The 13,419-nt window shown below is 41.1% G+C and overlaps 1 protein-coding gene across 1 annotated transcript; it reads left to right on the plus strand.

The window, feature by feature from the left end:
• The first annotated feature begins 400 nt into the window (after window positions 1–400).
• On the plus strand, window positions 401–12,949 carry LOC124287097 (zinc finger protein 862-like). The gene is made up of 11 exons (XM_046723577.1): window positions 401–1,030; window positions 1,440–1,897; window positions 2,041–2,159; window positions 2,368–2,588; window positions 2,740–2,863; window positions 3,134–3,404; window positions 3,496–3,697; window positions 7,346–7,553; window positions 8,562–8,700; window positions 9,000–9,140; window positions 12,725–12,949. Exons 1-11 carry the CDS (start codon window positions 628–630, stop codon window positions 12,947–12,949), a joined length of 2,511 nt encoding a protein of 836 aa, XP_046579533.1. The 5' UTR covers window positions 401–627.
• Window positions 12,950–13,419: the final 470 nt, after the last annotated feature.

The following is a 13,419-nucleotide window of genomic DNA, read 5'->3' on the forward strand; positions in this document are numbered from 1 at the left end:
ATCGATCGATCAAGGTCAGCTAGCAAGGTTATGTACTGTTTAATGTATCGTGCAATCCGATTGGCTGTTTTCACGACAGCTTCTTTTCAACAACCAATCAGGTTCCACGATACGGAAAGTTTAGGTTAGATACTGTCACAACAAGAATGGCGGGTTTTCCGTAACTTTGCGATTCACGACGTGTCACTACATAAATAGAAGGGACATGTTGAATTTTCTCAAATATTATGATGGTGCTAGGCCTTCAAAGGCCCCTGCAAAGAAGCGTCTACCTACTGATGAACTTAAATCATCAGAGAAACGGTCGAGTTATGAACGACCGGACGTTCGTTCAATCCGTCATGGCAAAACGGGAGAAGTTGGCTAACATTTGCCGATGGTAAAATGACTTGCAACATTTGTGTTAACTATAATGCAAGCAAGAATTCAGCTAGGCCTAGTTCTGATCAGAATTTTATTTCTGGGTCAAGAAACTTCAAGAAATCGACTGTGACCGATCACGAACTGAGTAGAATTCACATTCGTTCAGTTGAATTATTCAAAGCCGAGACTAGTTCCAGTGATGAAATAGCGTTTTCAAAGGCAGGGAGAGCTCTACAGAAATTAAAAAGTGCTGACAAAACAAAAATGACTTTTCTATTTAGAAATGCACATGCTGTTGCAGTGAAAAATAGACCCCTTTCCGATTTTAAATGGTTGTGCGAACTGGACAAAGTTAAATCTTTAGAAGTTGGAGACACATACCTTAATGATAGGGCAGCTTTGAATTTTATTCAGGCTATAGCTGCTACACAACATGATGAAGTCATTAACAACTTGGAACATGCACCTTTTTTTTCCTTCATAATGGATGGGAGCACAGACATAAGTGGCGATGAACAAGAGTCCATGTATGTCAGATCATGTCACAAAGGTGTTGTCACAGAGAATTTTCTCAATATAGGAAGTCCAAGAAGCACATGTTCATCGGATTTGTACTTTTATGTCACAAACATCTTGGAGTCTACTGGCCTACACAGCTTTGCAAAAGGTAATTAAAAGCTATCATCTTAATGAATGTATCCCAACAGCACATAATACCATATTACATCTTTTTTTTATATCACTGAAAATAATAATTATTTTCACCTAACATGCATACAATTATATTCGACTGAATAAAATAATAGACCACTGTGGATATAACCAGTAACAGAAAATGGACTCAATGTTGAAAGATATAATTAAGCTATTGAGAGAGGGATGTCAAATTACAACTTTCCAAAATTTATTTTCAAATGTTATGGAACTTTTTGGAATATTTTTAGCTTCCCTTTGTTTGTACATTTTCAGTTTCAAATTTGATAGACAATTTAGTAGTTACATATAACAATAACCTTGCTCCAAGTGATGCCTATATAGTTTTCAAGAAAATCATTTGTACACAATGTGTATTTCAGATAAGCTAGTTGGAATGGGAAGTGATGGTGCATCGAACATGATTGGTTCCAAAACAGGTCTGGCAACACGTCTAAAAGAGGACTTTCCAGAGATGGTTTCTGTTCACTGCCTATGCCACCGACTCGAGTTGGCCTTCAGGGATGTGTTCAGGAAGGCAGCACTCTATGATAAGTGCATGACTTTACTCATAGGTCTTCATTACTTCTACCTGAAACCAAAGCAGAAGACAGGACTTGTCCACACCATGAAGTCCTTAGGTATTAATGGACTTCTTCCTCCTAAAGTGACTGGTACCAGATGGCTGCCCCACCTCTCACGTGGCTTGACTGCATTTTTCCGGTCATATCCTGCATTGGAGGCCCACCTGTCAACAGCTAGTCACGGCAATGCTAAGGCTGAAGGCTTAGCGAAGATGGTCCTGGACAGACATCTGGTAGCTTTCATGCTCTTCCTTCAGGTATGATTTTGTTTTAAATATATGTTTTTATTCAAATAATTGTGAAACATTGCATTTCCACAATACATCAAACTGCATAAAAAGTTAATATTTCAAGAAATCGTTAAATCATTGGGTGCATTAATTAACATTACATTTTTCAGAATCTCCTTGTGCCCCTCCAGAAACTCTCACTGCAACTACAGAGGAACAATGCTACTCTCTCTGATGTCCTACTTTGGACTGAGGCTACTACGGAGATGCTTCAAGATTGCAAAGAAAGGTACTTTTATAATTTGTTCATAACATATAACCTGCTGAATTACTTTAGTGGCCCAATTTCATTATTTCTACCTATATATTATTTTCATATTAAGCTGTTTTTTATTCTGTCAATTAAACAAAGAAAATAAAGGATATTAAGTAAAATTTTCTTGGTACAGTTCAATCATAAGGCATCTGTATCATGATTCATTATGTTTGCATTTCAGCCAGTGCAAGGATCTTCACAAAGTTTTGGAACAAGGAACGTATCAGGATGTGAAGTTGAAAGGTAGCTGTCCAGCCATGACCTACAAGTCTGTTTTAGTAGACAAGACTATGAAGGCCATAGAGGAGAGGTTCGCCATGCAGCACTCTGAATCAGCGGATATATTTGCTGCCACAAAGATTGCTTGTCTGCGGTCATGGCCATCCGTTGAAGATTCGCAAGGCAAGATAAATTTGATAATGGAATTTACTCACAACAAGCATTGTCACTAAGGTGACATAATCCCCCGCCGCAAATGATCAAATCAAACTTAAAAAGTAATGATCTATCTTATGAAACACATCAAATTTAAAATGAAAATGATCAATTTCAGAGTTTGGTGACAGTGATATCTGTGTCATATTCCGGCAATTCAGCAACACTCTAACCAAGGCTGGAATAACAAAGGACGTTGTTGATCAAGAATGGAGACTGATGAAGAAAATACTTTACAAAAGGTAAGTATATTTAACAGATGTTGAACGTAAGCAATTCCTCTTTTTAGAAAGTTGTGTCTATGGAAACATTTTGTAAGCATACTGGGTGTCTAACTGTTAGCTATATTGTGTACTCCAAAGAGAGTTTAGGAAAAGCATATTGTCATTTGAATTGATACCTTAAAATACTGATAAAGACATATAGAATGAAGTACAACATAATAAGGCTCGTTTGAAAGTTACTTTAATTGCTAAGATTGTGGTCGTCTTATTCCATTACATTTGTTTTAGATTTGGATCAAACCTCCCACATCAGAAGTGGGCTGATATTCACCGACAGCATGCAGAGCAGTTTCCTGAACTCCTGGTCTTGATGGACCTGCTGCACAGTCTTCCACCAACATCAGTTTCATGTGAGACTTCCTTCTCGCAGATGAAGCTGATCAAGACCAGCAGGAGATGTAGGATGAGATCATCGACACTCAACACTCTGATGACTGTGAAGCTACAAGCCCCCTCAATTACAGACTTTGATCCTGAGAAGGCCATTGACAGGTGGTTGGTACGTATATCTTGTTCAATTTGTCAACATTTTTGTCTGGTACTGTATTTGAGTTCGTGTTTGGGTTGACTGAATGCTTATCTAAATTCAGGTAACACCTACACGGGCTAGGTCTCTTAACTACAACAGAGGCAAGCACAACCAATCAGCTGTCAAGACATCTGAAGTCATCTGTGTAGTGGAGGAGAAAGATGTGGAAGATGCTGAGGAGCAGGAGGAGGAAGAATCAGACATTGAAGAGGAGATCGCTGTCTTCAACAAAGCCATCGATCCCGATGAAGACAGCGATTACTGTTCGGATTTCGTTGATGAAGAACAGACATTTGCTAAAATCATGAACTATTATTGAGATGCTGAGGAGCAGGAGGAGGAAGAAGAGTCAGACATTGAAGAGGAGATCGCTGTCTTCAACAAAACCATCGATCCCGATGAAGACAGCGATTACTGTTCGGATTTCGTGGATGAAGAACAGACATTTGCTAAAATCATAAACTATTATTGAGATTGCTATTTGATAAATGAAACAGTACATTGTAAATTTAATGTGCACTAAAGTGTATTGTTATGGAGGGTGGTTATCTTTTAATTTTGTTGCTAATATTTACCATTTACTGCGCTCAGATATTGATGTTGTGTATTTAATTTGGGTCCTGTGAATTTTCAGTGGGTCAGACAGATTTCTGAGAGTCACAGGACCCATGTCCTGCAGGACTACAAACTATTTCGTAAACACTGCATTATGCAATTAGTTGCCAGGTGTGCTATCTTGGGTGACCAATGAGACTATACACCAATACCTGAAAAGATTTATCACTTTTTCGTATATTAAACTGTTAAAAGACACATCATTTGGAACAGTTTTGTGGATATTGATGGATACATTTCTCGAACAAGGTAATGGCCTGATATTGTTCCTATAACTTTAATCTGTTTTAATTTTAATATTTGCATTTTGTTTTTATTCATTTGTCGTAGCATTCAACAGAATCATTTTTTTCGCCATGAAGTGTAATGAGACAGACAACATGCACTAGGTGTGTGTAATGCGAATTATGATTCACATTGGCAAACTATAAAATGTCTAGATATTACAGTTCTGTTATAAATTCACTATAAGTATCAGCAGATCGTCTGCTTTTATTTAGTTTCAAAATGCATACAAGTATGATAATAAACTAATTAGGATTATAAGACCAAATATAAAGACGCACATTGACTAGTATCTACATACTGGTGAGTGGACATTAACCATGTGAATGTAGCAAGAAATTTATCGCACAGTATTGTGACTTCGACCCCCACCTCGCTTCCGTGGAAGAAATCGTTATGTTATAAGTTGTGTCATGCAAAATCCGTTTGGTTATGATTCCAATACATATTTAACTACGAGTAGAAAGTAGTCTTGATTTTCTAACTTGATGAAAACAAACTATAATCTCATTAATTCTAACAGATTTTTTTATTTTTGAAAATGGCTGCTCCCTGTCGGGAACATCCGCCAGTCTGAGGATAAATGGTATTTAGGTTTGTTTTCACCGAGTTCTAAAATCAAAACTACTTTCTACTGGTAGTAAAATATGTATTTTATTGATGGCCAATAGGATTTTGCATGACATAGCGTATAACATAACAATTTTCTCGTGGCAGCGAGGTGGGTGTCAATATAATACTACTTACAATATTATTGTTACTTCGACCACAACCTCACTTCGAGGAGGAAGAAATCGTGATGTTACAAGTTGTGTCATAGAAAATCTTTATGGTCATCAATCATATGCATATTTTACTACAACTAGTAAGTAGTTTTGATTCTTTAACTTCCGTGAAGCGATCTGAACACAAGTAAGATACCGTTTCAGGCTTCCACAACGCCGCTTCGTACTCACAAACATAACCCATTTAGCACGAACTGCGAGGTCCTGTGGAAATCTGTGCATGGGGACACCATCGCCCCACCCTAGGAGCAATTGGCGACAAAGCAGCGATTCGGCATGTAAAGTCGTTGATGTCGAGAAATCATCAAAATGATGAGCGTGCTACACATTTTCTATACAACTAATTGAAAATCGTTCCTCATATGACGTCACTGCAGTGCTCTGCGACAGAGTTACGTAACCTGTCTGTGGTTTCGTTGGCGGGCGAGAGGGAAGCAGGCGACTTTTTGGCCACTTTTAATCGCTCGGTATTAATTAACCACAAGTTTTTAAAGAATAAATTTGGTGTTCCGCATAAGACTAACCACAAATCTTTCATATGTAATGGTTAAAAGAGTAACAAAAAACAAAGTTTATTGGTTCTTTAAGCTCAGTCATATGTTCAGTTCATGACATGTATTAGTTAACAAATTCTCAGTAATTGGTTACTATTATACAGCTTAAGTTATAGTTATATCTTAAGCACAGTTATATTATAGCTTATATATATGCATATTGTAAGCTTAATACTTTGGTTCATTATAAAAGTATTCACTATAAACTATCAAGAGTTTATACTATCACATTAATGGCTTCAGCTTACTTAATGTTATATATACTTTTATTATATTCAGTAAATTGTACTAACCCTTATATGGCAGCTGATAAGTTAACAGCAGGAATTCTTCAGTTCAGTGCCTTTATGAAGTTCCCATAGGGTTATTGCAATCATCTCAGTTCAAATCACTAATTAGTAAAATCCAAAGTATATATAATCCCACCTCCTTATCCGTAGGATTCTACAAGCAATAAGCATGAGTCAGGATAAGGAAAAATGTGAAATTTTTAGAGTAAAATTAATATTTTATACTTATCCTGACTCATGAGGTAAGCCCTCCCATCCTCCCCACATAACACTTTGGATTTCCCTGGAAATTCAGGTGTTGGGCTCAGTATATGAGGAGAGAGTGAGGCACATGGGTTCGGGTGGCGCCCTCGTTCCCGAGCTTGTGGAAGGGAGATAACTCGTGGTCAGTACTAATGAGTGATTTTTTATTGAAGGGAACTTCAATTGGGAGATACAAGTGTTCCACTAGGTTCGCCAGAAGAAGAAGACAAGCAATAAGCATGAGTCAGGATAAGTATAAAATATTAATTTTACTCTAAAAATTTCATTTTCAGGACCCATAAATATAGCTGGAATACTGCAGAGTGTGTAGTGCAACGCATAGAAATAAACACAGACACACAGACACAAAGACACTCACATACTCTCACTCTCATGAATAATATATATTGCCACTTTCACTTGGTTATATATTTTTCCAAAGTTATATCACACAATGTTTTCCTCAAATTTCAACTTCTGAATGAATGTATTTTTAATCTGAAATATAATTTATTTTTCCTTATCCTGACTCATGCTAATTATGCTTGTCTCCTTCCTCTTGCGAATGATAGTGGAACACTTGAAAGCACTTGAAGTTCCCTTTAAAAAAGCGAACGTAAAATCACTCACCCAAGAGTAGCGTCCCTTTCCTCCCTTTGGCGCCCAAATGGTCACATGATCGGCCATATTTGTCACTCTCTCCTTCTCTTCGCCCTTGAGGACGGTAGTGAGAGCACCTGGGTCCCTATACAGCACATATCCTTTTATATTTTCGGACCTTACATCAAAATTATTGCTGTATACGGTTTTTAGGATTATATTCTACATTACGGTTTGAATTTTTTTCTAAAATTTCTGTTGTTTGACATGTGTTTTCTTCATGTTTACAATTGATGAAAACTTGTATTCATTGTAGGTACCGAGTGTCTGCGGCTGATCCCCATTATTATGTCCTAATTGCACTGTTTCATGTTCTTTCAGCTCTCGCTGTGAGTATTGTGTTAATTTGAATTTGGTTGAATTTACTAATTACCTTTTTTCCATCCATAGACGTGCCAAGGACAGGGTACGTAGGTATTCACAAGTCATGTCTAAATCGAGTGATTGTGCTAATAACCGTGTGTTAACCACTGCTGCAGATATTCATAATTCGAGTGAATTACTGAACGTTTCTCAGGAGCAGGTCGATGTACCAGTGGTGAACGCCGGAAGCCAAAAGAGCTCATCGTCTACTGAGCTGACCTCATCGCAGATAAAGAAGGCCAAATCTTCAGCTTCGCAGAAGATGAAGGCTACTACTATGAAGACTTCAGGGAAGTCTAAGATCAGCTCTACTCAGAAGACGAGGTCTTTCTCAGCCGAGATTGTTCCTCCGGAAGAAGCAGATGTTTATTATGATCTACCCATCCTCATACCTGAAGTCACCATCGTCAGTTAGAAGACAAAGCCTGCTTCTACATCTACATTGGCATTGTTATCCGCACAGACATTGACAGAAGACCTATGATCAACGCAGACATCGGGTACCAGAGATAGCAGCAGCGTCAACTCTTCACGAGGGCAGCGAGCCTTAGATGACGTCTCTTCAGTATCAGATGCATCATCCCTGGAGCAGTCTCTTCAGACAACGCGCAGAACTTCAACCCGGGACTGTTTATGCAACAGTTTACACAGACCAGATGATGTCGATGATGGAACGTTGCTTCGCTCAAGAGAAGGCTGCTATGAAGACCACTACGTCTACTAGCCAGCGTAAAGGCTCTACAGTCTCCCCACAGAGGGGAAACTATGTCCAGGAATCCACCTTCGCGAAGATCTAGAGAAATATCTCAAATCTCCAGGAAAGATTCAAAATCACATCGGGATCGTTCGCCTGTGCGAAGCTCATCTTATGGATCATCCTATAGAGACTCAAGTCGTCGTGCATCCATGGAGCGAGAAATGTCTAAATCAGAGGATGAAGGTGAAGGCGTCTTCCCGATACGGAAATTAACTCCTGAATCGCCAATGGCTTAGACTTATCATCACCTTCTAAGGACACAGATGAGGCGTTTACCTACAAGATGTCCAAAGATGATTTCGACACACTCACCTTTCCACTGACCAACCCGATCTCTCAAGTACCATACAACCTCAAGGCAGCTTTTGATAAAGCCACCAAGTCGCAGAGTCAGCACATCCCGACATTCAACGCCAGGAAATTCCCTCTACATAGGATGGAACCCTTCCTGAAGGCTCCAGAGGTTGATGATGACTATAAGATTATCACTGATTCCCGTCAAAGGACTTACAAGATTGAGGATAAGAAGTTAGCACAGCTGGATACAACCACCAGACGTACTTTCTTTGGATTAGCCAGATCGAGGGCTATCAACGAAACTCGCAACTTGAAGTTCAAGAATTCCTCGACGAAGAAGACCGAATGATACACTCCGCTCTACTTATGCAGAAGAGAGACCATCAATTTATGTCAGAGCACCTAGCATCCTCCTCAGTTGGTTTAACTCTCCTGAGAAGACAAGGATTATTGTCAGCATGCACTTGGAGTGAACGCTTCACCAAGTCTCTATACAGAGCCCCATGGTCATCATCTTACATCTTCGGAGGAGGAATTGCAGGAGTCCAGTGAGCCAGAGAAAAGAAGTATTCCAGTATGAAAGGAGGAAGAGGATCCTTTCGTCGACCAACCGGAGCTCCTAGAGGTAAGCCCGGAAGAGGCCGAGCACCCAGGGGTGCAAGAGGAAGCAAGCATTGAAGGCAAGGTTCAGAACGACTGGAGTCTTCCACCCCCAGCCGTTCCCGTACAACCTTCATACAGTTGGAAGCCACTCCGCCACTCCGCCGCTCACAAGCAACCTGATGGCCTTCAACTACGCAGCCGACCAGATAGAGAAACTGGACGATGCTATCAAGACCCTACTCAACAAAGAGGCAGTAGAAGAGATAGATCAAGATCTCATCACGCCTGGGTTCTACTCCCCAATTTTCCTGGTACCGAAGAAGAATTCCAAGGAGAAATTTCGGCTCATCTACAACATGAGGAAGTTCAACCGGGAGTATCTACGCAGACCAGCAAAATTCAAGATGATACATCTTCCTCAGCTCCGACATCTCGTTTGTCCAGCAGAGTACCTCGCCAGCATAGATCTGCAAGATGCGTCATCCCGATACATCCAGACTCAAGGAAATACCTATGTTTCCTTTTCAACGGACAGCACTTCCAGTGGAAGGTTCTACCGTTTGGAATATTGTCGGCCCCCTGGTTGTTTACTCGAGTGACCAAGCCGATCGTCACATATCTACATTGTCGAGGTCTACGCAGTGCTTTCTACCTGGACAACGGGATTCAAGCTCATCAAGATCCGAGTCAACTCAGACTGCAACTAGACTTCACCATCAGGCTGCTCACTCAACTAGGATGGCTCGTGAATCTCCTCAAGTCGGAACTGGAGCCGAAACAAGATCTGCAGTTCCTAGGGATTCGACTCATCACGCCAGTGAATCGTATAGTCGTTCCAGAGGATCGTTGGGTCAAAATACAACAGATGATATCTCAAGCATTGCTCTCTCCGTTGACACTACGTGCTTGGCAAAGCATGCTCGGTCTACTCACCTCAGCTCAAGACATGACTCGCAGAGGAAGATTACAGTTGCGCCCACTACAAGTATTTGTGAACGCCCACTTAGACAGCCTAGATCCGTTAATACTTCCGGACAGCCATATCTCCTATGGTGGACTCGGGAAGTCGAACGTTTGCAGAGGGACCTTTTTGTCAGAGCTGGTTTGCAACACTCATCTCTACGTGGATGCCTCCCAACAAGGATGGGGTGCGCACTTCAACAACGAATTGGCAGCAGGGAAGTGGTTGAATCAGGATCAGAAATCACACATCAATCTATTGGAGATGAAAGCAGTAATCAACGCTTTACAACATTGGTCCAGCGTACTAAAGAACGCACGACTCATGGTACACACGGACAACTCCACAGTGGCGTTTTACATCAACAAACAAGGGTCAACAAGATCAACAGGTCTGCTACAACTCAGCTTTCTCCTGTTCAGCATAGTCGACGACCTGAACATCTACATGAAGGCATGCCACATTCCGGGAGCAAAGAATGTCACAGCAGATGCCCTATCTCGTCCACTACAACAATCCCCAACGGAATGGATGTTGCATCCAGAAGCATTCCAGTTCATCAGACAGACTTTAGGATCCCCACTAATAGACCTGTTTGCAACAAAGTTCAATAAACAGCTACCAACGTTCGTCTCCGATTCCAGATCCTCAGGCATGGGCAACAGATGCTCTAAGTTAGTCTAAGCATCTCATGGGAAGGACTAAACACTTACGCGTTTCCGCCTCCTGCACTACTACCACAAGTACTACAGAAAATCAGGCAGATGACTACGTTGCAACTGATTTTGGTCACGCCATACTGGCCAGCGAGGGTTTGGTTTCCCATCCTCATACAAGAACTTGGAAGTCCAACCCTGAAACTACCAGAGTGGTCGAACTTACTTGTGTCCTCACACCAAGCAAGCTCACGGGGAACCCGACACTGTTTCAGCTACACGCGTGGAGCATATTAAAGCTTGCCTGAAGACCAGAGGGTACTCCGCCAGAGCAGCGAAAGCAGTTACACTAGCTCTACGCAGATCAACGCGCAACTTGTGCATCGACAAGTGGCAGAGATTTGAACAATATGCAAAGAGGAAAGGCTTTACAGCGGTGAAAGCAACACATCCTCAAGTGGCGGAAACTTATGTCATCTACGACAGACGAGACTCTTAAAAGGTTCAACACTTTCAACGTACTTAGCGGCCCTCAGTACAGTTATCACCATGAAAACGGGTATCAAGCTGACCAAAGTACCAGAGATTCTGGCACTACTGCGCTCGTTCAAGTTGGAAGACCAACAAAAGAAATTTAAGGCACCTGCCTGGGATCTCAACGTAGTTTTACAACATCTCACCAGTGATGCTTACAAATACGAGCCTCTAGAACGGACATCCTTTGAACTACTAACTCAGAAAACGCTGTTCCTGATCGCCCCAGCAACAGCTGCAAGGATGTCTGAAATACATGCTCTGGACTTTGAACGAACACGATTTGAATCAAGACATCGTGACATCGTACATCTGGGACTGAGATGGGATTTTATCACCAAGAACCAACTAAGGGCCTATAAAGCAGTAGGACTTGAGCCTCCATGAGCCTTCAATCCACACGAAGTCAGAGCCCTGGCGTCAACACTTGCTCTGCATGGAAACTGCTCGATTACAACTGTAATGGAGGGCTGCTTTTGGAGATCAACCACTACCTCAGAGACATTGCCACTGAAGACATCTCAGGCATTCACCAGTTTGGGCCACTTGTTGTAGCACAACAACTAACGGTTCCACAAAGGCGCGCTGAGTAAATCTCACCCCTCTTATCACGTGACTTGTGAAAACCAACGCTCTGGAGAGCAATGGCTATAAGTCCATGCACACGTCTAGGACAGACTAGCATGAGTGATAGACCCTGTACTTGTATAGGACATACTCGTACATGAAGAAGGGTTGCATCTCCACTTGATGTGTGCATCAAGAGATGGAGTTGTATTAGATAACTAATGGAATATCATTATATCTAAAATCCACACGAAAATGTCAGGAGAAGTTTCGGAGAAATCTGACAAGTTGTGGTCCCCCCCAGACTCATCAGAGAAGTTGAAAGAATCTTCAACAGTGCCGTCATAAGTTCCCAAGGAGGGTAATACAGGACGTAAATCTACAACCATTGAATCCAGAACGTGGCTTGACCCACCACCGTTTCCGACGGATTCTGCAAGCATAATTAGCATGAGTCAGCATAAGGAAAAATATGTAATTTTCTGACTAAAATTGATATTTTATACTTATCCTGACTCATGAGGTTAGCCCTCCCAACCTCCCCTCTTATGGCACTCTGGATTTCCCTGTAAATCCGGGTGTCTGGCTTACATACTGGAAAGTGACAAATATGGCCGATCATGTGACCATTTGGGCGCCAAAGGGAGGAAAGGGACGCTACTCTTGGGTTAGTGATTTTACGTCTGCTTTTTTAAAGGGAACTTCAAGGGATTTCAAGTGTTCCACTATTATTCGCAAGAGGAAGGAGACAAGCATTATTAGTCAGGATAAGTATAAAATATCAATTTAGTCAGAAAATTACATTTAATTTTGCAAGTCACTGGGCTTTGTTGAAGTCCTCTTAGTGCCTATGTAAAGTTAAAATGTTAAACAGTTTCATGAGTTGTGATTTATGTAAAATTAAAGACTATCAACTAAAGCAGTACTCTTTTGGAATACAAATTGTATCAGCCCTATAGCACTGTCTTGCAACAAACCGTTATGCCTCTGATGCAATTTTCAAAAGAAAAAACACTGAGTAGTATCTCAGTTTTAGTAAAGATTTTCATACAGCACACCTTTGTCCCTTAACCTAGACGAGATCGAATACAACTATGAACCTGCTGCCGTTCCATGCAAGATCTCACCAGAATTTCCTGCAATCAATGGACGAAGACTGCGAATCAAGTCCCCCAGGGTCCGAACACAGTTCAGCCGAGCATCCTCGTACCATGCCGATGTGAACACCGAGAACATTCCCGGCAGCGACCAATCAAAGGCCACACGATCAGGATCAACACATCTGCCTCATCTAGACCTGCTGCTGAAGAAGAGGGGCATCTCACGCAGTAACTTCTACAATTAACTTTGCTGCACTTGAGGGAAAAGGGGTGAGGTTATGTGGGCGGGGCTAAGATATATGTTGGGGATTAGGGTTACATGTTTGGGATTAGGATAAACATACAAAGAGGTTAAGTTACATGGGTGGGGATTAGGATCATGTTGGTAGAGATTAGGATTATGTGGGTGGGGACTGGATTATGTGGGTGGAGATTCGGATTATGCAGGTGGTTATTTGGATTATATGGGTTGGGATTTGGATTATGTGATTGGGGATTAGACAGAATGGGGCTAAATTGGGTTGTCATAAGATTTATTAAATTTGTTTTCAAAGAGCTTACTAGCTGATACAGACTGAATTGGGGAATATCAAAGGTAATCTTGCAGAAATCAAGTGAATAAGTAGATTATTTACGTTGGATTTATTGTAAATACATTTACATTAATTGTTATAACTGAGAAGTATGGGTCAATGAAATGATGTCACATGCTAAT

This window comes from Haliotis rubra, unplaced genomic scaffold (genome assembly GCF_003918875.1).
Source record: "Haliotis rubra isolate DU_JTF1 unplaced genomic scaffold, ASM391887v1 Scf4, whole genome shotgun sequence".
Lineage (NCBI taxonomy): Eukaryota > Metazoa > Mollusca > Gastropoda > Lepetellida > Haliotidae > Haliotis > Haliotis rubra.

What these genes read in the sequence shown, in the direction of transcription:
- LOC124287097 (XM_046723577.1), top strand. Translation starts at nt 628, where the DNA reads ATGACTTTTCTATTTAGAAATGCACATGCTGTTGCAGTGAAAAATAGA. An exon ending in AGGCCATTGACAGGTGGTTG is followed by an intron (nt 3,405 to 3,495) that starts GTACGTATATCT and finishes ATCTAAATTCAG; the next exon opens with GTAACACCTACACGGGCTAG. An exon ending in AGCACCTAGCATCCTCCTCA is followed by an intron (nt 8,701 to 8,999) that starts GTTGGTTTAACT and finishes TTCCACCCCCAG; the next exon opens with CCGTTCCCGTACAACCTTCA.